This window comes from Mytilus trossulus, chromosome 1 (assembly GCF_036588685.1).
Source record: "Mytilus trossulus isolate FHL-02 chromosome 1, PNRI_Mtr1.1.1.hap1, whole genome shotgun sequence".
Taxonomy (NCBI): Eukaryota; Metazoa; Mollusca; class Bivalvia; order Mytilida; family Mytilidae; genus Mytilus; species Mytilus trossulus.
In genome coordinates, this window is record NC_086373.1 from 2890994 (window position 1) to 2917355 (window position 26362).

General features: G+C 32.3%; 1 protein-coding gene across 4 annotated transcripts in view; it reads right to left on the reverse strand.

Moving 5' to 3' along the window:
* Positions 1 to 6228: 6228 nt before the first annotated feature.
* LOC134712379 (3'-5' exoribonuclease HELZ2-like) overlaps positions 6229 to 26362 on the reverse strand; it is a 39819-nt gene continuing 19685 nt past the window's right edge. For 3 of the 4 annotated variants that reach the window (XM_063573890.1, XM_063573882.1, XM_063573873.1), the window contains exons 14-18: positions 25414 to 26021; positions 11552 to 11773; positions 10788 to 10944; positions 10162 to 10329; positions 6229 to 9920 (exon numbers count right to left, since the gene is read on the reverse strand). In XM_063573890.1, coding sequence (XP_063429960.1) covers positions 9694 to 9920; positions 10162 to 10329; positions 10788 to 10944; positions 11552 to 11773; positions 25414 to 26021 — 1382 coding nt within the window. In that variant the 3' untranslated portion in view covers positions 6229 to 9693. The remainder of the gene's footprint in view (positions 9921 to 10161; positions 10330 to 10787; positions 10945 to 11551; positions 11774 to 25413; positions 26022 to 26362) is intronic. The other variant, XM_063573900.1, reaches the window with a different exon arrangement.

A 26362-nucleotide genomic window follows, 5' to 3' on the forward strand; every position in this document is an offset into this window, starting at 1 on the left:
TTCAACAGAAGCAGTTGTTCGAGTCCGGAGGAAAGAACAAGAAATTAGCTAACTAATATTTTTAAAACTAATATTGTTAGGCTAAAATTTGAGATAAAGTTAAAATCAATTATGATACCCTGTTCGGGTTATCGATGAAGAACGTGTGTATTTAAGTTACTGAATGTTTATGTAAATATTTAAGTATCAATGATTATATGTTTGTTGTGTTAGTAAAACCAAAGTATTTAATTGGAGGCTAATGCGCCTGTCTATAAAGCATTAATCGTAGCCAATATATTGTAGCTAGTGCAGATACCTGAATCTACATAATTTCCTTCCTTGTAATTTTACAAACGTAATTTTTATAAACTAAAACTTGAAAACACTATCTTCACACAGATCAATAAATAATTATTTCAAATATTACTCATTTTAATCAAAAGTTTTCATTGCTGAATTTAAGCTGGATTCTGTAACAATGAAAACACTTGTAATTACATTTACTAAGTCTTACCTCATTATTGCAAATGTTGAATTTACATCATATATAAGAGCTACAGTAGTATACCGCTATTTAAAACTCATAAATCCATGGACAAAAATCATAAACATCCTCATTTACGATAACAGCAAAAACAAAGGGTATCTCTGTAGATATGATAATGGGGTGTATTTAAGATACTCTTTAAGTAGAGCATAACCTTGAAATGACAATTTGTTTTATTTGTTGACTTGGAAAAATACGATATGACGACTCTGTCTTGATACATTACATTTAAGAAAAAAATATTGTGATGCACATGGTGTTATAGCTAGCCAAACCAACCGTCTATATGGCAATATCAATATATATATATATCGCTAAAATAACACCACTACATTATACCAAAGAGAAACGCACAAGTAAATATTATCATAGTCGATACACCAAGTAAACCGCAGTACAACGAACCTCTATCATTAATAACAGACAGCACAGGACCTCACAGTGTCGTATTTTTGTACCGAATATATAATATTGATATTCATACAATTATATTCACAATACTAGTAAAAAACATTAGCATGATGATGACAGCATCGAAAAGCTATTTTGAATAAATGCTGTGACGACGTCGTAATTATGTCGACTAATAATACTATACTCTATCCATGGAAATGGAAATTTATTCAACTATACTACCAAATAAGACTTATGTGAAATAAACAGAAAGTCCAGAATTATAACCACAAACGAATAGACATGGCACATTATTCAACAGAAACCACAACACAACATAAATATATTAATGTTGGTTGTATAAAAATACCAAAACACGTCGTATAGCTTTGAAAATTCACGCAAATTCATTCGGCAAAACAATCATATTCGTGAATGGTCACGTCATAAATGTTAACCCACAATATAAGACGTGGTAAAAATGTCATAAGTAAATTCAGAAACAGAATAAAGTTAACAGAGTAAACCGATTGTGTTGCTCCTGCAAGAAAAAAGCAGGTGATGTCACAATCGGAAAAAAGGACAGGATCGTGAGAACTACAATTGGAATATATATGTGATAATCTGTGACACAGATATTCCATTTGGCGTCCGTATAACTTCAAATAGCTCCCTTGTAATCAGCAACATTATACCAATAAAATCATTATACAAAACGTAAACTCTAAAATATAAGTTGTATCAACTTGGGAGATATGTATTGTACTCCATATACGGCGCTGCTGAAATATTGCTACATAGAAATAGGAAGTTCACAATTTGAAAGCTGAAATAGTTCCTTTGGTTGTTAATATTTATCTCAACTGACCGTCATTGTCCTTTTCTAGACGTAAGTAAATGGGCGTCGATTAAAGACCAGACGTCGATCTGAGTCTAACATATATAAAAGTGAGACTGAACACGCATGCGGCCAATTACATTTTAAAACTAATAAAATTGAGAATGGAAATGGGGAATGTATCAAAGGGTCTTCCTTCAATGCTGCCAGATATTCCCGCACCCGGAGGAGTCCTTCAGCTGGCCCCTAAATAAATATGCATACTGGTTCAGTGATAAGGGACTTTATAAAGCCACTTGAAAAAGGCCGTTTTATGTCTTATATATTTAAGAGATTTTTCATATATTAAGTTTGAAATGAGCGTCCTCGAAAAACCAATGTTCCCTTTTTTACAAATACTAATAAAGTCGACTGCAGTATACACTTATTCTATTCCAACATTTCAATCAGCCCCGATCATTCCATCGTTTCTATGACAGTTTGCATTATCGAAAAGATATATCATAGCTCTAACAATCCTAATCTTTCAACGACTCTCCGTAGACAAAAAGAAGACTACTGGATTAGACAATTGGGAACTGCGACACCTTATAGTTGCAATGACAAAATTGATGGTATAGGTATTCTATCTAGTCTTTCGTGTAACTCGGTGAATGTGATGAATATTTTCAACTCGACGCAGTCATGGTCATCGTCATTATACACCACCTTCTCTGCATGAAGTCTCTATTAATGACTTACTGCAATATATACAAAGTCCGTTAGGTATTCATCACATTCGCACGAAACTTTATTCATTACCACTTTCAAAACTTCAATCTCTGTTCAATTTATGTTTGGAATCCACTGTTGCAAACCCTCATTCAAACCAATACAAACTTCAAGCTATAATTTCGGATATTGCAAGTCACAGACTTATCAAGCCAGTCTGCATTTCGAAAAGATTAAAAAGAGAAAAGATCTTTCCTTAATCTTTCCTTTGCCAACAAAGGTCTCGATGGCGTCAACTTTGGCAATATCCTTCATCATAAATTAGTTCAATCGAAAATACCTCCTTATTTCAAAGACCAGTATGTACCAATCATTTCTTATACCTATACCAAATCTATTGCAGCTAAAATTTTCAATTACAAACACGTTTTGTAGGATCTCGATATTGACGACTTCAAGTCTAAACCTCCTGATTGCACTTGTGCTAGTTCCTAATTCACATACAATCCTGCTGGCCACGTTATTACCGGTGATCCCAACATTGTTAATAACACTTCTCTATGAAATGTTTTATCGAAAGGTCCGAAACATCGTGAGTCTAAATCCATCAATTGGAAATACAACTTTAAAATTTTGATGGATTCAGTCGAGGATTATGACAGGCAATGGGCAATGGGAGAAGGAAGACGTAGACACTCTTTCCAAATGGATTAAGGCAGTGAGGACGTCGTTGATCAGAATTAAGAAATTGAATGGGTCCATCAATGCCCATGCTACGTCAATCTTTAAAGACCCAAATGTTGCTAAACACCTATCCGACCTCCATGATAAATATGCTGTTGTCCCGCAGACAAAGCACCAAATAACATCGTGTTTGTGTGTAAAAGTCATTACATTAACTGCTTGATAAACGAATTAGGTATTGACAATTCACTTGGAAACTCAACATATACCCTCACGACACTAAACAAAGAGGAAATCCTGGATAATCATAGGTCTGTTCTTTGTTCCTTTGGAATTTCAACCAAAGATGAAGAACTGGATCTTCCATCACTGTATTGGATACTAAACTACATTAGTGTAAATTATTAACATCTATTTTATCAGCAATCATAGACGGGCTTCAAAGTTATTGTGAAACTGCCTATTCTAGAGGTGGCGTGAATCAGATGTTGATATTTAAAAATTCCAAAGATCTTTTAGAGTACATACAATCTAACTCTCTTTCATCTTGTAACAGTACTAAAACATTTGACTTTTATACTCTTCACACAAGTATTCCACATTCCAATCTAAAAGACAAAGTGAAAGAGTTGGTATTGCTTTGCTTCATAAAAAAGAATGACCAACGTAGATACAAGTATCTTGTCTTCGGAAGGAATAAATCCTACTTTGTAAAGGATCACTCTGATTCAAACAAAAAATTCTCTGAAATTGATATTTTCAAGATGCTTGATTTTTTGATTGACAACATATTTGTTACGTTCGGATGACATGTTTTTCAACAGACTGTCGGCATTTCAATGGGAACAAACTGTGCCCCTCTACTTGCAGACTTATTTCTTTATTATTATGAGGCTGACTTCATGCAGGAACTTCTTAGGAAGAAAGATAATAAGTTAGCAATATCCTTTAACTCTACGTTCCGCTATATAGATGATGTTCTTTTACAAAATAATTCAAAATTTGGTGACTATGTGGAACGCATCTATCCCATTGAACTAGAGATAAAGGATACTACAGATACAGTTAAGTCGGCTCCATATCTATACTTACATCTAGAAATTGACAATGAAGGTCGGTTGAAGACAAAACTTTACGACATAAGAGATGATTTCATCTTTCCAGTTGTGAACTTTCCATTTCTAATTGGCAACATTTCAGAAGCACCTGCCTACGGGGTAAATATCTCCCAATTGATACGATATTACCGTGCTTGCATTTCCGATCATGATTTTCTTGATAGAGGGTTGCTGCTCACAAGGAAGCTATTAAACCAAGAGTTTCAAATGGTGAAGTTGAAATCATCCCTTCGTAAATTTTACGGACGCCATCACGAGTTGGTTGACCGTTATGGAATAACCGTTTCACAAATGATATCGGATATGTTCCTTACGTCGTAACTACAATCCCCTTCCCTTTCATGAATGTGACCTACCGAATGAGACAATTTTCTGGATTTGATATCACTTAAGCAACACGACGGGTGCCACATGTGGAGCAGGATCTGCTTACTCTTCCGGATAACATTTGATCACCCCTAGTTTTTGGTAGGGTTCGTGTTGTTTATTCTTTGGTTTTCTATGTTGTGTCATGTGAACTATTGTTTGTCTGTTTGATCTTTTTCATTTTTAGCCATGGCGTTGTCAGTTTGTTTTAGATTTATGAGTTTGACTGTCCCTTTGGTATCTTTCGTCCCTCTTTTAAATTTAAATCCATACCAGATCTTTGTTAAAAAACTTACATTCTGAAGGACTTATACAAACTTTGTTCTTAAATATTTTAAATGTTTATCAAGTTGTTTTTACTTTTGACAGGACAGATGACTAGCTGCTGTCACCTACCTGACATGAGCTTTCATCATTAAGATTATGAGAATATGAAATTTGAAACACCAAAAACATACCAGTATCTTAATTCCAATCTTTTCGTCTGGTGTATATACTAAATTTAGTCCTGGTATCTATGATGATTTTATTTACATGTATAATTACACTTCTACGGGTTAAATAATTTTTAAATGGTGATCTGACACATCTTCGGATGCGTCTTCATAACTAATAGAAGAAATGTGTTTTCGTTTATAACATATCTCTAATTTGAATCAACTTTATCATTTGAGTTGGTCCCCAAAAAAGTTACAGAAGTTACAAGATTGATGAATTTCCAACACCCAAATCTTCACTTACCTAATTTTAGCCCTATCAATTTTAGAGTGTATTGCCTTCTGTTTCTCTTTCCAGAATTTGCTTTTGTACATTTAGTATACTTGGTACCTTTCAATTTCACAGTTGGATGATCAAAAAATGCAAAAAATTTTACATTCAATTAAATTGTTCAGTTCACCTTTACGTTTTAATCAAACTGAAAAAGTAAAGTCTAGAAAAAAATTCTGAAAAGATGGGCCATTTTATTTTACTTTATGTTTTGACATGCACTAGAAACAGGAAGAACAAATGTTGACAACCCTGCATGACAGATTCTGGACCATCCTTGACATTCTTTTCCTGCCATTACGAATAGCAGTCCTTCGAAATAAGAAGTCATCAAGGACATTTGAGGACTGAACCAATATATTAATGCATATCAATAAACTGTGATTAAAAAAGATCATACATGTTCAATTCATAGGAACAAATTCATAATTACAATATCTTAAAACATATATTGGAATCGAAAAAAAATCCTAATTAAGAGCTTTAAATGGCCACCGCAAAAATCTGACCTAACTATTCCCTATTGAAAGTCAGGACCATCCTGATGGTTACTTTAAGCTCAATGCAGGTTGGTATGGTACACCAAAGAGTAAAAGATTGATGCAAGTGGGTACTGATAGTAATATTTACATTGTATGTCACATATATAGACAGAACCTTTCTTATGTATTTGAATACTTTGTATGGCTAAACATGTAACCCTGGTGTATTATACATGTATGTAACATTTTGGTAAGGAACAGTTTGAAATTTGAACCTAAGGGATAAAAGGAGAGAAGAACAGAAGATAACTCAGGTAGAACAATATTCTTGTTTCTTTTTATAACATTTATTTTCAGAATTCAAAACAATATTTCAATAAAAAAAAGCATACAAATATTAAAACAAGCAAGTTTGGTCCTTATAACTAAAATAATATTAATACTTAAAATGAAAGACGAGTCATGATTGCATTCAATGAAAGACAAACTCAAATAAAAACAAAAAGTTAACAGTGGATCATACAAAAATCTCATTGCTGGCAAGAAAAATTCCATTTTCTTCCTAAAAAGTATAATCTATAAAAGTAAGTACAATGGGATATCACTATTTGTCGGAATTAACATTTAATACATCTTTTGATAAAACAATATCTATAATTCATTCATTATAACAATACAGGTGATCTTTATATTCTGTCCTAACTTTGAAACTGTACTTTATTCAAATTTCTGTTATAAGCAGGTATAAATGTATGAAACATGAAAAGGGCAGCAAAGCTCAAATAGTTTATTACATTCAAAATAGAATAAAAGCATTCAGTTCACAAATTTTACAAACTACGCAATTTTTCTACAATATCAAATAGTGTTTGTAATTTGTGTTTATTTACTAGTTCACAATTTGGAATATAAAGATTATGTTCTAAAAGCATTTAAATTTGAGTTATAAAATGAAATATACCTTGATCAAATACACAGAAATTTGAGGTCATTTTCAAAAACTGTCAAATCCAACATTCAAGACATCATGGAGCTTGTATTGATCATTTCATAGAATTTACTTCATGAAACTTTCATTTTTTCAAATACATTCAAGAACGATTTATGGTGTCAACAGTATATAAAACTGAAAATATTTCAATGACTTAAAGATGTTAACTTCTCTAGAATCACCTAAGCTACTTTTATTTTTGAGAAACGAAATAAAAATCAAAAGTTTCAAGTAAATTCTAGATTCATCTACAGGGTTTTGTTCTACTTATCAATTAGCAGGAAATCAAACAAAAAAGTGTGATTTTTTTAACTGATGTCTTAAAATAGATTTTGTCAAATATAAAATCTTAACTTTCTTGACACTATAGAAATAAAGTATGTATATATGCTTTTTATTATTACATGTAACAAATCTCTCAAACAGATAAGGTTAACTTTTGATTCTTTAATCATTGTTTTAAACACATTATTTCTTTATAATTTATGTACTATTTATAATCTTATATAAAGTCTATATTTCATAATAGTCTTAACAAAAATTATCATACACATTTTTATAATATTAACAAAAAAAACCATAAAGGGACTATCAACTTTGTTTTAGTTCTTAGATATCTAATTTATCACCTGTCAGAAGGAATTCAATAAATTGCACAACTTGAAACTATAAAACATTAGAGAAGTTCAAAGGCAAAAACCCTTTTATGTATGCTGGTGCACCATATTTTTTTTTTGCAAAACAAAAGACATATTAATATAAGCACATTGAAGAAAATAATTTATATGGCACATTGTGTTGGTTATACATCACCGGTATGTAAAAATTAAAAATGAAAAAAAATACATGTGAAATAAGCTACAAATTCTCCCTGTTTAAACTATATACAAAAAAATACCATGTACTCTACACATGATTGCTTGGGACTTTGCATGTATAGTTCTGGCATATGAAATACTATGGTCCTGCTGAAGTTAAATTAAGATAGTCTTCAGTCACCTGACATAGGAGAAGCGCATGTTCAGTGTATCAGCTCAACTAATAATAGCAATGACATTCACCATAATAACAGAAAGACTGATAAAAATAAAATAAATAACCAACATACAAGGATATTCACCAAAATACTAAAGATTAGAGTAAATTTCAATACACATTTATGTACACATTTATGTACAAGAAAGATATGTGCTTATGTGTAAATCTAAGAAATATTTCAATCAACACATTTCAACATCAATTTATCATTTTTTACATTTTTTTTATGAAAAAATTTACAACTAAAATAGTCATCTGTTAACAAGAATGGATAACTGATTTTTCTCATAAATTATGAAAATACTTTTACAGATTTTTTCTAGTTCATCCTTGTAATCATTTGAAAAAAGTAACAATGCATATATAGTTATACAGCCTGGAACATTCATATTAAACAATAAAATGTATGTACATATAAACAAACATACAAAAAATGGCTCACAGAAAAAAAATGGACCCTGTTTTATCTGCCATGAATATCACAATTTTTTGTTTATCTTACAGTCAATAAAAAAGCAACATCATAAAGTTATTTCACATTCTTTAAAAAATTTCATGAACTTTCAAATTTAAGTACTTATTTTTCTGTTTATAATAAGGCCTTAACAAAATTAGGTTTGCTATTTAAAGTCAGAACAAAATCTGTAATTTTAGGAAGTCAGTGTGGGAACAATTTATAATGATTCTGTTCTCATAACAGCAATGGATAAAAACATTTTGTTCCAAATTTTATTGGACGGATATATTACAACATTTAAGTACAAAGTCAAACATATACATATATATTACACACTAATTAATAATAATGGCACATTTAGAATATTTTTTTTTCATTTTGATATGTATAGAACATTAAGGAAATAAATTTAAATATGCATACCAGATAACTTGCCTATGCCTAAGAATACAAAATGATGCTTGCATAGTTCAAAATATCCAAAATGTCAAAAATGTCATGTATTTTTTTTTCAGCAGAAAAATCAAAATGTTAATTTCATATTTTATAGTAATATTTCATACCTACAATATGTTCCATTCATTTAAGGTTTATCTATCAAAAAATATATATTAGAATGTTTCAAGAATATTCAGCAATGTATATTTTAGAAACCATAAAAATCATGGTTTCATAGTCAACTGTGAAACTACCATTACATAGCACAACATTACACAAAGTAACAAGCAACAACAAAATTATAACTAATAGGATATAAATATACAAAGAAGAGTAAATACTTTACGCAAATTTAAGTTACAAAACTGCCATACATCAAGTTAGCCAATTAATTGTCAACACCAAAGCACAAATTGCACTTTAACCTTTAGCCTTTAAAACAATGTACAATCGATCAATAAATATGGCACATTTCAACTTTCCACTTAGATATGCTCCTAGCAATATTTAACTGTACATACATTATTCAACAATAAAACAGTAGGTTAGTATCTATTCATTAGACATTTTATTCAAGCTTGCTGTATTTCGAGATTGAAAAGTATTGAGTAGAAACCAGTTTTGATATGACATTTTCATGGACACAATTGCAATAGCCGACTAGTTATTTGACCAATTTATAAATTTACCAAAAGTTAAGATAGAGATTCATTTTTCTATATTTTTTGCCAAATGTTATGATAAGCAATGAAGTTTTTTTAAACATTAAGCCAAACTCAAATATTTTGCAAAATGATGAAAAAAGATTAGTATCAAAATAATAATTTTGATTTCACATTATACACTAGACAAAAGATACAGCAAGAAATAATGATAATGCTTATTCTGGACGACTTTCTTCTTCTTGGTTTGGGTCCTCTTCTGTTCGGCTGTAGAATTCTTCATCCATTTCCTGTACACGACGGGACTTTTTCTTTCTTTGTTTTCTCTCTTGAATTCTCTGTGGTGGAGGTGGGAAGTTTTCACAATCAACCACACAACCTTTCTGGCCGTAATGGTTCAGGAAGTTTGCCCATACATCATTACATTTAAGTAACTTCTGATTACCTAAAATCAGAGAAAGGACATATTTGTAAAAAAAAGTACAATGTATATAAGGATATCAACAATTAAAATTTCTGAAACAATCTATCTGCATCACAGAGAAAACCAAATTTTAAGCATGATCACTTAATCATTATAAAATATGTAGAGAAAGTTTGCAAGAAGAAATAATCTGGAGATACATGATTCTTTTATTAGTTTAAATGGCTTTGAACTATCTTCCAATATTTTTTTGTTAACTTACCAATGACAATAAGTCCTTTCCGAGCTCTGGTCAAGGCTACATTTGTCTGATGTTCATCAGTGATAAAACCAAGATTCTGTTTACACCAACCTAATGTTGGCTTTGGTTCTATTCTGTAATCTGGTAGAGATCTAACCAGGCTTATCACAACATAATCCCATTCACCTCCTAAAATTCAAAACATGTAAACATTTAAAATTTTTCTCTAAATTCAACTAGATTAATGAAGTACTGACTTCTGTAGATAATGTAAGCTCAAACAAGAATGTGTCCAAAGTACACAGATGCCCCACTGGCAAAATCATTTTTCATGTTCAAAGGACAGTGAAATTGGATACAAAATCTAATTTGGTATTAAAATTAGAAAGATCATACCATAAGAATAAAATATAGTGTTTAAACTATCCTTGACAAAAGTTCTTAAAAGTACAACTCAATATGAGCTGACCATAAAAAGACCCAGGAAGATGAGTCCATTAGAAATGGTATGTTTTAAAAATAAAAAATGTATTTTTTTCTGATTTTAAATCTACTTTGCCTATGGTATTTCATCCTCAGAATCCAAAGATGTTTTTACAATTTTTGAACACTGATTACCAATAAACTTTAAAGAAGTAAAATCTAACCTTGACTTGCCACGACAGTGTTGACATTGAATTGTATAAACTTGTCCTTCTTGAGTTCCTGTCTGATACTGTGGCACTGTGAGTTATATTGACTCATAATATTGATATAGTGGGGGTCTATCAACTCATCTTCTACCAAGTGCTTAAATACCTTTACCTGAAAAAAGGAAGAAATTTGAAATTTAAATATCATATTTTCCATACATATATAAACATAAACATGCAGTGTTTGAGACATATGGGATTTAGAACTTGAAAATCTGTTCAAACATCCCTAAAAGACTCCTATATAGCTGACTATGCAGTGTGGGCTTTGTTCATTATTGAAGGCTCTACAATGGCCTAGAGTTGTTTTTGTCTGTGTCATTCTTGTGGGGAGTTGTCTCATTGGAAATTATATCACATCTCCTTTTTATATTCTAGAATCCTGTATTTATGTGTTTTTGTATATTTGAGTTGTTATTAAATTGACATTGTACTTCATACCAAAACAACAATACATTACTTAAGACTATTTTTTGAATCTGCATTACATCAATATGAATGCACTGGCATTCAGTCTTTCATTGTTCTATAGTGAGATTTTATATTAGAGTCAGTTAAGTGCAAAATAGTACCCCAATTTGATTAACATACATTTTATGTCACACATTCTTTACTTTATCAAAGTAGATATCAATAATGCAAAACAGGTGAAATCCCTTCTTTGGATGACTTTTAGTCCTCTCAAACAAGGGACAGTAATAAAAGGTTATAAAGCCTACCACTTGGTCCACTTCCTGTTTATTTGAACACGACTGTTCATTTCCTTCTTCTGTGTTAAAGGGGAGATATTCCTCTGTTCCTTCTACGTGACAAAATATAACTGGGGTATTCTGTTTTAACCATGACTTAAGAGGTGAATCTGTACGCCATGTATATGATGGCATGGTCTCAAGTCTGTTTTTGTAAAATTGCTTTGATGGAAAGGCACAAATCTCTGGATGCTGTAAATATATGATAAATTAAGATAACACATTTAGTCCAGTCAAATTAAGATTTAACCTCAAACTAATTGCAACAGAAAATGTTTTAGTTCTAATCTATAGTATTATGCCCTTTGTATACACAGAAAAAAGTCCCATAAAATCTAACTTAAGGAAAACTCAAAATCAGCATTTTAAAATTCCTATGGAAATTAACATTGAGAGGGGAGATAACTCTTGCAAAAAATAGTCTTTTTGGGTCAGTTTTTGGTAGTTTTTCTTGAAATTTATGTATAATATGATACTTTGATGGGGTTATAGGTTTGTTACTATACTATATATAAAAATATTAATTTTCGCGAACCATTTAGGTCACGGAAATTCCAAAATATGGCATCAGTAAGGAGAGTTGTGCAAATAATGTGAATACACAGAACCCCCATCCAAATTATCTTTAGCTAAAAGTATTCATCATTTTCTATTTTATATGTACTAACAATATTCCATTTTTCTATAATTTCGATTGAAATATTCCAAAATCTGAGTTAAAATCGATCGAATGCCCCAAATAAACATTGTCTGATTGGTTGAAGTACTGTGGCGTCGATGATTAGCATAATAAGCCTCGATGTAAAGAATAAGCCTCGATGTAAAGCACACGCTTCACATGAATAAGGAGAGTTTTACAAATAATGTGAGTACACAGATCCTCCATCCTATTTATATTTTGCTGGAAATGTTGCAGTATTCATCATTTCTGTTTTGATTCTGCTCACAACATTCCATTTTTTCTATAATTCCGATTTAAATATGTGGAACCCGCAATAAAAATAGATGGCCTCAATGATCTTATAGCAACGCAAAAAATTCCGTTACCCTGAGTTTTACGATGTTACATTAGCCTGGGATCCAGTCCAATCTAGCTGCGCGTCGTAAGGTCAAGATTAGCCAGGATCCCAGTCTAAATTATAAATGTTACATAAACCAACCAAACCACATACAGAACTTTGCGCTCAAATGTAATTCTTGGTAATTATACGGGTAACTTCGTTTAAGAAAACTTATACACACTTTATCATTAACATATTACCTGGCTTTTGCATATTCACGTTTTTTTTATGCTGAACTGTAGTCGAATTCAATTTTATAAATTTTTTTTTACATGAAGCAATAGGAGTAAGAATATTTATTTCGCGCCAACTTAACCAGGATCATATCAATCAGCAAAATTATTTACTGGTATTTTTGTGAAATTTCAGTTCTATATAGGTTATCAATTAGAGAAATTTTGGTAAGTATTACTTATTTATGTTAAGGTTCTACTGATGTGCTTCTCTAGACCTTTTTGGCGGTCCGTTTTATCCCATTTATCTCAATACTATCTCCGATGACAGGAATGTCAACTCGACCTATTCGTATCGAAAGTGAAAATCCAATCTATTTGATGAAATAATTTCTTCTTCAACGGTTCATGCATTATTTTCGTATTATTTGATAACCAATCACATTCACGTTGCATGTTTGCATGAAAATGGTTATGTACATGTATTAGTGAATTGTAATGGCGATGCAGCATGCGAGGTCAGTGCGCGATCACGTGACATTATTATTTGTAAACAAACATGCTCCCCGTGTAACACGTGTCTGAATTATCCTTTCAAAGTGTTATGAATCTTTCAATCACTATTTTAAGATATTTTCCTTTTTGTTTTTAGGTTTGCATATCAGTAGTGCAAGTGAATTAGAAATAGTTCCGAGTTGTGTGTGTTTTTTTTTTAATAGTCTATAGAATTAGAAGGCAAGTCTACATAATTAAGTTATATTTACATGTAACTAAAGTCTAAAAAGATGACTCCACTTTCCCTCTATATTTAAAACCCGCTTACCAATTTAAACAGCATTTGCTCCCCTTGAACGCTAATTTGCCCCTTCCCCGTCATTTCCCTTTAAATTTGCTCAACAGTCATACTTATGGTCCATTTACATTAACGGCTGATTTGTGAATTTACCATCTTAACTCAAATTTTCATATTGTACACATTTGACCATTCAGTATGAGTTCCCATGTTTTTTGTCTTATATGAAGGAGGTTTTAGGTCATGTTTTCCTAAACATCTTATTGCTATTTGTCTGTCTGGATCGTTAAAACCACAAAATCAGATAGTGATGAATATGCAAGTTTTCAACAATCTCGGAAATTACACCTTATTTAATTATCGCTATTTAGTCCAATCTGGGAAAATTAGTCATACATTGTATGTTCAACTTCCTGTTTGGGTCATGCGGCCGAAAATAAAGGTTTTTTAGTAGAGAGCTGAGGGAGGAAAAACTTTAGAAAGCGATCATCAAGAAACTTTAATAGAGTATGATCCACTTTTTTTCGAAATTAAAATTGAAGTAAAAAATTATTTTGTTTAAAGTATTTACAATAAGTTAAAACGGGTCTCATTAAAAAGTATTATGCATGGTGAATTGTTTCAACGCCCCCAGATAGCTTCAACTGGATGAAAAAGTTGTGTAATTTTAGAATTTATCCGGTATGGAATAAATAGCGATTAGGTGTATTGACATCCATGAAAAAATATAGGAAGTAAGATACATGTAACTCCCCTTTAGGTTTTGATAAATATTGGATACGACATTAAGAAGTTATAAAACTTTATTCTTTGAATATGTTTCTAGCGTAACATGCACGCTTAGTACTGCTTTTTATACGTCCGTCAAAGACGGGACGTATAAAGGTATACAAATGTCAGGTGTCAGTCTGTCAGTCCAGTGTAAACATGTGGCACCGTAACTTGAGAACGACTTATCCAAATTTCATGAAACTTAATATAGTTGTTTCTTATGATGGTCACATGATCTGTACTTTTTGGTGATGATTCAAAATTTCATATTTGAGTTATTGAGTATTTATCATGTTTTTTCCAAGTCCGGATCCTTAATTAGTTTCAAAAACCGGAAGTGTGCCATTTGGCCACAGACCACAATTAATTTCTCTATCATTTCTTTTGAACATTTTGTATCATTAAAAAAATTGCACCATGCACTTTTGTCAATTTTTTTGTGTGTCTTAAGTATAGCACTAGTCCAAAAATATATCCAAAATTCAGAAAGATTGAAGCAATCACTTTTACAAATTTAGCCAATATACATCCATACCCCTATGGACAAGTCAAGAGATGTTCCGAAAACTGTAAATATGACCTTTTTGCACTTGGCCTAATCACTCATTCCATATCAAAATCAGTTTAAATACAACATCCAAAAAAATATTTCACCTCTGATCTTTCATTTCCACCCAATAAAATCTAAGGAATGAGTGGGGAAGGGAAAGAAAAAAAATTGAGGAAAAATACACTCTAATGACTAATTAAAAGGAACTACATTCATGAACAACGAACAGTAGGGTCATTAATTGTGGTCTTGGGCCATTTGCAATGTTTTTGAAGCACCTGCTGTGCAAATTTCTTGGATTTTAACCTGTTTGGAATACCTTTTGACATTAATAAAATGTTTTACTGGCTTTCTATGCAAGAGGAAGCAAGAGAGAAAAAATATGATGTCATTTATCAGAAGCCTGTGTCAAAAACAGGGTCGGTTGATAATTATTATTTTTTTTTTTTTGAAAGATCCAATATAAAAGTTAAGGTCGGGGCTAAAAACTAGGGTCGGTCGGGTTACCTGAAACACGGATCTTTTTTTCCTCGGCCCAAGGAGAATTGTTCAAATAATGTGAATACACACAACCCCCATCCAATTACGGTTATTTTTGGAAAACAAATAGTGTGATTTGTCAAATTCGGGAGCGTAGCTATAATCCGACAACCCTAAATTCCGACAGTCCAGTAGTCCGACGGTCCGATATTCCGACAGTCAACGAATCCGACAGTCCGATGGTCCGACACGAAGCTCTTCTGCTGAGGGGAGGGGGGCTCGATCTTCTGCTGCAAAGGTATGGATATCGTCCTATATAAATTGAATACATTTTTGTAACTTCATTTGGGTGTAAAAGCGTTGACCGAAGTACATTTTGTTTGAAGCGCGGAATCTTTGCTCTCACCCCATATATCTCGTATTAGGTCACTAACATACCATGTAATTAATAATATTGAAGGAGAGACACTATTATATATGTCTCTGACGGATGTTTTGACGATCTAGACTGCCTATACATTAACCCGTGCACGGTCGGTAAAATGCTCTTACTTATATTTGAAGTTCTAATCGGCCGGTCCGTTTCCAATGTTCAACAAGTGGAAGTTTTTACCGACCTTGACTTTCTAATGTAGATTATAATAAAAAAAATAAAGTTAAATTAGTAAAAGATGTATTATAGATGAAAAAAGTATTTTTTGAATATTTTTATTTGCTAATTGTTCTAAGGTAGAAAAATGGTGAAAGTATTATAATATTATGCCCCATATATGGTTTTATGTTTTCTGGTCTGGGCGTCTGTTTGTTCGTTGTACCGTTCGTCTGTCCCGCTTCAAGTTAAAGTTTTGGTTAAAAGTTTAGTCGAGGTAGTTTTTGAGGAAGATGAAATCCAATCAATTTGAAACTTAGGAAACATGTTCTTTATGATAGCCTTTAAGGATATTTCTAAATTTAATGCCAAATTAGATATTTTACCCTATTTTCACGGTCCACTGAACATAGAAAATGATAGTGCGGATGGGGCATCCGTGTACTTGTGACACATTCTTGTTCTGATATGTTTTTGCATTCAATTTTTTCTAGATTTAATCTTTTTAAGATAAGGCGAAAGAGTATATTGTGACAGGTGAAAGTCAAATTATTATTTTAAAACAACTGTTGTAAAAGACACAATTATTAACGACATAAAGCATATGTAATGACTGTTAATCAACAGTACGTGTGTTTGACACCAAAGCTGTCAAGTGAAGCCATGCACTGAAATGGGTCAGGTAATTTGAGTTTACACAGCTAGTTGAATTCCTTGTCCAAGGAGAATTACGAATTTACCGGCATTGCAATCATTTATGAAATCAGTCTGAAGGCTTTGAATCTAGTGAAATCGGGTCATTTTCAGAATTCCCGGGTTATTTATTTTTCTCAGGTCACAACCGCAAGATACGGGTCAGTTCACAGGTATGAAGACGTCTTACTGATCGAATTGACACATGATTTTTTTGCGTAAAAAAATAAATTACAATCGTTCCATGTTTTTAAGAGACAAGTGACTGTGAGTCGGACTATCGGGCTGTCGGATTAAAGGACTGTCGGACTATCGGTCTGTCGGATTATAGGACTGTCGGATTATGGGTCTGACCCCGTCAAATTCAGCTGATTTTTTAATCTTCTGGAAAAAAGTGTACATTTTATGAGGGGGGATAATCCCAAGCTTAAAAACACCCGATCCTGGAGTCCCGATAAAGGTCCTTATCCCCCCTCTTTTATGGTCATGTCTAAGAATTACTGTTTAATCTTCATTTGGCAAGAATACTTCAATAAGATACCCCCATTTCTACCGTCATACATGTATATGGACAGATCATATGTTATCCTATGTCATTTGAAATTGTGACGCCAAAATGCATTCCTCCACCCCCCCCCCCCTTCTTCATAACGACCATCTTGACCATCTTAAATGAAAAAGTTGAGATGTAAAACTATGCTTGAAACACGCGTGTCACTCAAACGACTTTAAAGTAGTCTCCCTGATCAATTACTTACACCAAAGTCAAAGGATAATTCAAGTTTTAAATCAGAGATTTTTCTTGCCCTTCAGAGATGCAAACAGTTTTTTTTTCCTGTCAGACAATGGGGCCTACAGTGTACCAAGTTTTGTCAGACCCATATTTTTTCTCAAAAATCAAATGAAATTATGCTATTGAACAAACGTTAATTTTGATTTTGTTGATATTATTATTATTTTAAAATAACCTGTGATTCATAACAATTGTAGTTTTATCGGCCATGACATATTTCCTGAACTTATCAACTATGCTTAATAGACCTCCTTCCTAGAGAGCGAATTTCTAAAACAAAAAACATGACGGAAATACGGAGAATTGTTTGGGGCGAGATGGAAAAGGTACAAAAGACTATTACTGAGTGGAAATACTGGTTCCCGGAGTTAGAAAATGCGGGGGACACATGGGGAACAGGACATTTACTTTTATTAAAGATGATCGCAATTTTATAAACAAAATACTCTGCCGGGGCCGACGGGGATTTCAGTTTTGGCGGACCCAAGCGGACTTAAATATTGCCGGCCATCAGGTCCTGCACAGCTACGAGTTTTGCCGGACCTGCATAAATTCTGCCCCTTAGGTCCTACGGGTCCGACGATTAGTTGCATCTCTGCCCTTTAACATTTATTGTCACAACAACAGCTTTCTTTTCTAAACTATCTTTACATGGAGAGGAGACGTCAAAAGAGTTCTTAAAACACGCGAGTCGAAAAGTGGTAAATAACTCCTGTATGTGACATTTAGTGGAAGCCATTCAACATATCATTTTGTCAAACAATTCAATCAACACCTTTATTAATTAGTCCTTTGTTGTCGATAGCTGTAAATTGCAATCAGGTGATAATTGATTTTCTGTCAAAATCTTAATGAGGTCATTCAAGGTGAATTCCGAGTATTGTGTGATAAGTTAAAGTCCGAGAAACTCGAAAAAAAAGTAAATAAACAAGAAGGAGGAAAATAAATCTTTCTATATATTTCTTTCGCCAAATTCTTTAGCAAATGACGAATTTTTATCGCCACAAGTATTATTTTTTCGCTAATTGGGAAAATGGCGACCGCCAGCGAAAACCCTGTGTGAGGACACCCTATCAAGCTTGCGCTCGTGTTGTGTTAAAACATTTTTAGTATGCTGAAAAATACCAACAATAGAAAAATAAACAAATAATCGATATTGTAAAATATCATTGGTTGAAGAGCCAATGATTTACATACATGTATATACATAAATATATCAACCATAAAATACAACTAATTTGATTTACAACACAACTGTTGGAAAAAACCTTTATGTCTATCATGTATATAACTTATCTCATTCTAGTCCATTCAACTGACAGAATCAGTGTAAATTTCATGAATTCTTTAATGTCATGTACATGTATAATCATGGACTATTCTTTTATATAGCAATATCTGTTAGCCATTTAGAGGTCTTTTGCATTTAAAGTTCAGTTTAAGTGGGCTTATTTTGTGAAAACGAAGTCAATTTCCAGATCATAGTTTACATTTTCTTTATATTTTGCTGTGTCAAAATAACCTCAATATCAAGGACAATATATAGACCCAAAAAATTTGATCTCCTCCACTAATTGAAGTAGAATATTTAATGAAGGTGTGTCCACAACTTAGAATATGTTTATATATGTATAGAAATGATGTTGAGCCTGTTTTATAAATTGAAAAGGTTACATTTTCCTCCTTATTTCAAAATCTAAGCTTGAACCTCTGTGGTCTTACAAAGTTGCTCCCTGCTGGGAATCTGGTTGTAACATGTACAACAATCAAAGATCAACCCACACTAAACTGAATGTAATTGAAAGACATCTAGAGGTTGATATCAGAGGTGAATTTAGGGGGGGGGGGGGGGGGGCTGCTTTTTGGGAAAAAATTTGGTTGCTTATATAGGGAATCACTGAATCATAACTTGAGCAAGCCCCCTCTTAGGTCAGTCAGTGGACCCCCACTTAAGAAAATTTCTGGATCCGCCACTGGATATACAGTATCTAACAGAAGATGAAATAGGGAACAATATGGTGAATTTTAGAGATTTATATTATTTCATGTACAAGTGTACATGCATTTGAAATATATCAGATATATTGTTTGATATTTTTTAGTTCTAAGTTCCAAGGTGTCCTAGCTTCCATTTTAGAAATCGGATTTAAATGCTAGTCTATCAGAGGGATTTTTCCTTTTAATTGGTTGTAGATATGGAATCTTATTTCACCATGAAGTCAGATTTGAAAATGACTTTGGGAATGAAGATGTTGTAAAGACTGAATGTCAGTTTTAGTCTTATATACAAACATGTATGTACTTTATAATTTTAGTCTTGCATGTATATAATTATGTGTACAATACATATATCACTGATTCAGTGGCAATTAAGAAATAATTCATGGGGGCTTGAATATATCGATATTTTACCACGGGTTGGCCCTTTATGACAAATATTTTACCCTGAGCGATAGCGAGGGGTAAAATATCGGCATAAAGGGACAACCCGTGGTAAAATCTAGATATATTCAAGCCCCCATGAATTATTTCGATTCTAATAGGACAAATACAGCAATTGTTTTGGATCGAAGCGCTCTAGGTGGAGGCCATTATCTGCCGTTCTCATAAATTAACGCACTTTTAGATTGGCGTAAAAGAACGGAGCAAACAGAAAAAGTGACATGCTCAAACTATTCACAAAACTTATTTAGATAGATTTGGATGAATTTTAATGATAATTAACTTATATGTCTTCTATGTATAAAAAAAATGGGCTTATACCACATTTTAGCATCGTTTGTTGACGTTTCCTTGTTGTGATGATTTTCGGTATCAGAAGCGTGTATTATCCCGTAAAATGCTTAAATTATAACGTCATCATTCTATGACGTCGGGTACTTCATTCATGAAAAAACATGACGTGGGAGTACGATCGGAACAGCCAAAGCAATATATTCATATTTTACCACGGGTGTGTACTCAAAGCGTTTGAAGGACGTCATGTTAGAATGGTAAATAGACACTGACAAGTCTTAGATCTATAATATTTTATAGTTATGAATGTTTTGTCCATTGACTAAAACTAGGTGGAGGTTTGTGTGTTCTTATTTCCAACAGAGGTACACTCAACATATATGATTATCAATATGTGCATTAAGCAAATTGATAGTTTCTAGCTATATATATATAGATACGGAATGATTATACAACAAGAAAGTTTTAACCTGTGTATATATACTTAAAATATGTTAAAAAAAATCATGTCTTTTTCAGGACTTCCAAATCCAACCATGTAGTATGGAATGTTGTTGAGATATGGTTTTGAGCAATGGATGTTAATGAAGGACCTGTAGTACAAAGTATATCACTGGATTTAGCTCTTTGTCTAAGTGTATTATTAAAGTACTTTGCTTTGAGCTCAGTTCATTGTTATGCAATTCATTCTTTGTGAAATAAAGATTTGACAGAAAACTCTCATGTACAAGGATTTGTCAAAGTAGTACCACCTCTATTTACAATGTAAGTATTAGGGAGATAAAAGCATTCAATTTTGATTTGAACCAAACATATTATAAAAAAAAAAAGAACAAATTTACCCAAGAATGCTACTCCCACTACTAGCAATATGATGCTAGGTTGTTTTAATACATCTGTAGACTGTACTGTCTACTTATGACTCGTCCTGAGTGTAAATGGTCCTTCAACTATGTGGGGAAAAAATTATAAGGCCTATCTAGGCTTATCAATTTCTAAAACTATATTTCATTGTACATATTTGAAATTTTTTATACAACCACAGAAATTTTTGCAGTTGAAATACATGTAGGTATCCTGTCGTTGTCTTCCCAAGACGGATGGTTTCCAGATAATAACTTCAGTATAAGTAAAAAGGAAGCCATTAAATTATAACATAATATTTATAATCATAAAAGGAAGCTTGGGATTGTTTTGGGGCGGTTATATATATATAGTCCCTAAGGTTTATGAATAAGGGTTCCAAAGGTGCCCAATACACACATTAATCTTGTGTCAGTACAAAAAGTTGTGTATAAGTATTTCAATTGTTCTGAAACTGTACCATAATATTTAATACCATAAGTAGAAGTTTGGGGTCTATTTTGTGGGTTATGGGGCAAACAGTAGAGGAATTGAGGGACCAAAATAAACATTTTTGTAGATTCAAGACAATAAATTGGAGTTATCTTTCTTTGTCCAGAATGGTTGTTGAATTAATATTACCTAAAACCATTGCTTTATGAAATCTTCTTTGAAAATTGGAGTTATCTTTCTCTGTCCAGAATAGAAGTTGAATCGACTTAAAATAATGCTATATATACAATATACAATGCAAAATTCACTTTACTACCAACTGATAAATTTAAGCAGTCTTTAATAGCCATTCAGTGATTACAAGCACTTTGATTATCCCCTTTCACAAATGGAAAAATTTCTCAAGTTTGTCTCAACTAAATTTAGTGAAATGTGTATACAATGCTTATTACCGGTACCTCTAAACTCGGTTTAAGTTCAATTTTTAGCAGCTTCACTTTAACAGTTCTTGATTTATGTACCTTTATAACGTTATATGCTAGCGGAGGCATCATCACCATGACTGTATGACATTTACACTTTAATACTTTATGATGTATTAAAATGAGTAGTTGAATAATTACTGTTGCAAACTCCATTAAAAATTTGATTTGAGATCATTTTTATACCGCAAAAATTGAAAACTTTTTGGTTGTACATTGGTATCACGTTGGCATCATATTGTCTTCATCCAAAGACATTCGGTTTTCGCACTCTAACTTCAGTAAAAGTAAAATAGAAATATATGAAATTTAGACACAAGATTTATGACCATGAAAGGAAGGGTGGGATTGATTTGGGGTATTTTGGTCTCAACAGTTTAGGAATAAGGGGCCAAATTAGCATTGTTCTTGGTTTTTGCTCTATAACTTAAGTATTGGTTAACAGAAGGTCTATGGCCACATAAGGAGGGTTGGGATAGATTTTGGTAATTCCAACAGTGTAGGATTTAGGGGCCAAAAACAGGCCCCAAATAAGCATTTTTCTTGGTTTTTGAACAATACCTTTAGTATAAGTTAATAGAAATCTATAAAGGTTTATGACCACAAAAGGAAGGTTTGGATTAATTTTGGAGTTTTGGTCCCAAGGAATAAGGGGCCAAAATTAAACTTTGTTTGATTTCATCACAAGATGAATTACGGTATTGTGCTTCTTTGATATGCCAAATCTAACCATGTCCAAATTCTTAATTTAAGGTCCTGTTTTCTAATTGGTCTACATTAAAGTCCAAAGGGTCCAAAATTAAAATAAGCTTGATTTTAATAAAAATTGAATTATTGGGGTTCTTTGATATGGTGAGTCTTAACATGTACTTAGATTTTTGATTATGGGCCCAGTTTTCAAGTTGGTCCAAATTGTGCAATAGCAAGAAATTTTCAATTGCGCAGTATTCTGCAATAGCAAGAAATCTTCAATTGCACAGTATTGTTCAATTGCACAGTATTGCACACTAGCAAGAAATCTCCAATTGCACAGTATTGTGCAATATCAAGAAATTTTTAATTGCACAGTATTGCACAATAGCAAGAAATATCTAATTGCACAATATTGCGCAATAGCAAGAAATTTTCAATTGCACAGTATTGCCAATAGCCAGGAATATTCAATTGCACAGGATTGTCCCGTTTTCAAATTGGTCTACATTAAGATCCAAAGGGCCAAAAATTGAACTTTGTTTCATTTCAACAAAAATTGAATTCTTAGGATTCAAACGCATTGATCTCAGCAATTTCTTCACTGTCGTTCCCTCAATAACTGCATTAAACAGTTTCTAATCATTATTCATTCAAAACCATTTTATTATACCAATGCCTCACACACAACATATTATAGTATACTGTTGTCTATCAGTCCATCATCCACACTTCAGACAATAACTAGAAAACACTTCCCCCTACTCTCAAGAAACTTTGTTGAAATGTTTATATCTATTGACATTAGCTCCACATCGATTTTATAAATTTTAGAATTTTCATTTCCATGTTATGAAGAGAGATTTTATCCTTAAAAAAGAGAGAATTTTCCAATTTTGAACAATAACACAAAAATGCATCCATCACCTTTAATTAAACTTTGGGGAATTGTTTACACTATTGACCTAAGGTCCCTTTTGATTGTAATAAATTTCAGATTATACATTTCTGTGTTATGAATTTTTATATATGCTAAAAAAAAATAAGGGATTTTATAGTTTTTGGACACCTATAAGTGCAGGAGTTTCTGGCTACATTGAAAACCCATTGGAGGTCTTCAGCTGTTGTCTACTCTATGGTTGGGTTGTTGTCACTTTGACACTTTCCTTATTTCCCATCTTAATTATTCACATAAACACTTCCACATCATTTTATAAAACTTGGGTGAATTGTCTATGTCTGTTGACTTCAGCTACATTCCAAAATTTAAAACACGATTAACAACTACAGGTCCCCAAATAGCCTTCAACAATGACAAAAGCTCATACAGCACAGTCAGCTATAAAAGACCTTAAAATGACATTTAAAAACAAATGAAATGAGAAAACAAATAGACTAATAATTGTACAAAACAAAATAGTTCAACCTTTAAGCAAGCTTTAAAGGAATCAAGACATATCATGCGCTTAGAGTGCAGCTATTTATTTATTAACAAACTCCATATTCAAACACTCAAACAACTAATTCATAGAGAGGGGTGGAAGTTGAAGCCACCTTTTTTATCAGTCAATGCATTTGAATGAAGACATGTACACATCAACTCAATTTGTTAATACACATTTCCAGTCTAGCTTTCAATACATTTGTAACGACCTTTAACCCCACTGACAATTTGCGTCTGTGTCCATACTTGTTATTGAATAAATTGTATAATATTCTGCTCATGAAATGTACAAAACCGAAGTGTTATGGGTAGTTTTATTTTTTTGGGGCATTTCTCATTAAAGAAATTGCAAATTTGAAGCTTTGTAACCATTTTGAAAAAATAATGTGAAAATTTGGTATTGTTTATATCTGTATATCATATTTGTTTAGCAACTTACTTAACTTAAGCAACTTTAAACCACAAAAAGAAGAATTCATGCTTAATTATTTTTATTAAATTTGATATTCTTTACCTTGACATGTTGAAAATTTCATTAAATGGTCACCTAATAAATTACGAAATCTAGAGTATAGCTTGATAAATTGTATGAAAACACCTTTAGAGTTGTTTGTAATACTCCAAAGATTGCTAAAAAATCAAGAATCAATACATTCTGATGAATAGAAGCTGTAAAGTAATAATTTTGTATCAATTTTTATTGATATTTCTGCCTTTTTGCAAGAGTTATTTCCCTTTTCAATGCAAATCTCCATAGGAATTTTAAATGGTGATTTTTTTAGTTTTCCTCAAGTCAGATTTTATGGGACTTTTTTCTGTGTATTTTTGGGGTATAATGCTAAAGATTAAAAGTTAAAAACTTTCTGTTGCAATTACTTTTAAGTTAGGGTCAAATTTATGCTAGATTGACTGGACTAATTGAGAAAAAAATAAAAAATATAAAACTATTTGAGCAATATGCAGTGCTACCTATAGTTTGGCCCTTTATGGCTTAACAATGCAACAATTCACTTTTTTCGAAATTTTTTGATATTTTTCACTTTATAGAACACCATTTTGACTGATGTTTACTAAACATTTCATGTTTTATGAATTTATTTCAATAATTCATCATCAATTTCATCATCTGCTTTTTCCTCAACACTGTGTTGTTTTCATAAAGGGACATAACACCCCTTCTAACAATGTATTGAAATAAGCCCCACCTACTTACCTAATATGAAATCTCCACTTATTTAAATTTAACCAAAAATATTACTAGAAATGTAAAGGAAAACTAACCATTCTGTATTGTGATGTCAGCATGGTCAGCATCTTTCCCTTTTCAGCATATCTTTCAAACAGAGACGTCTCTAATCCAAGTTTGGCAGCATTGCTACTCATCACGATTGGTCTAAGTTGTTTGTGATCTCCAATTAGGACCACCTGCTGTGCTCTGGTTGCTATGATTGCAGCCATACTTTCAGGCTCTGTACACATTCCACATTCATCGACAATGATCTGGAAAATACGACCTTTTGTACCTGCCATTATTCTAAGGTTGGTTGCCATAGCAGTTGTGCAGAATATAACATCATAATGTGCAACTTCTTCAATGACAGCCTTGTGTATAAGCTTTCTGTATTTATTCACATCTTTGTAGTCGACACCATCTTGATGTTGTCTAAATTGCCTGTCAAAAGCAGTTATTTCTTCCATGTATGGTTTTCCTAGCTGACGAATCTGTATATGCATGGAATACTCCCTCAATTGTTCATCTGCGACTGCTCTTTCTCCACGCCCAAGTGTCGGTGTTTTGCCTGGAATAGGGAATTCTTGATCTTCTATAGAACTTCCATACCACCTGACCATCTTTGGGCAATGTTCCCCTAACTTTCTTTTCATCCATTCTATAAAAAAAAAACACATTTGCAAACTTCTTATTTTCAAGATAATAACCAAATTAAGGAAAAAAAAATTGTAAAAATTGTTATTAAAAGGCACTCACTACTATAAGGAGTAGACTGACAATTTCAGTCATATTTGAATGTTTGTAGATCTTGCCTTGCTGACCATTTTTGATATGAAGTTTCTTTCCATCTATTTAAGTTTTCAAGCTAATAGTCAAAACTTAATGCAAACAAAAAGATGAATCAAGTCAAATAATGGCAATAACATAATGTTTATCTATATAAATATCTCTTGCTAATGATTTATGGTTCTATTTATCTATTAAAGTTTTAATGTAAAT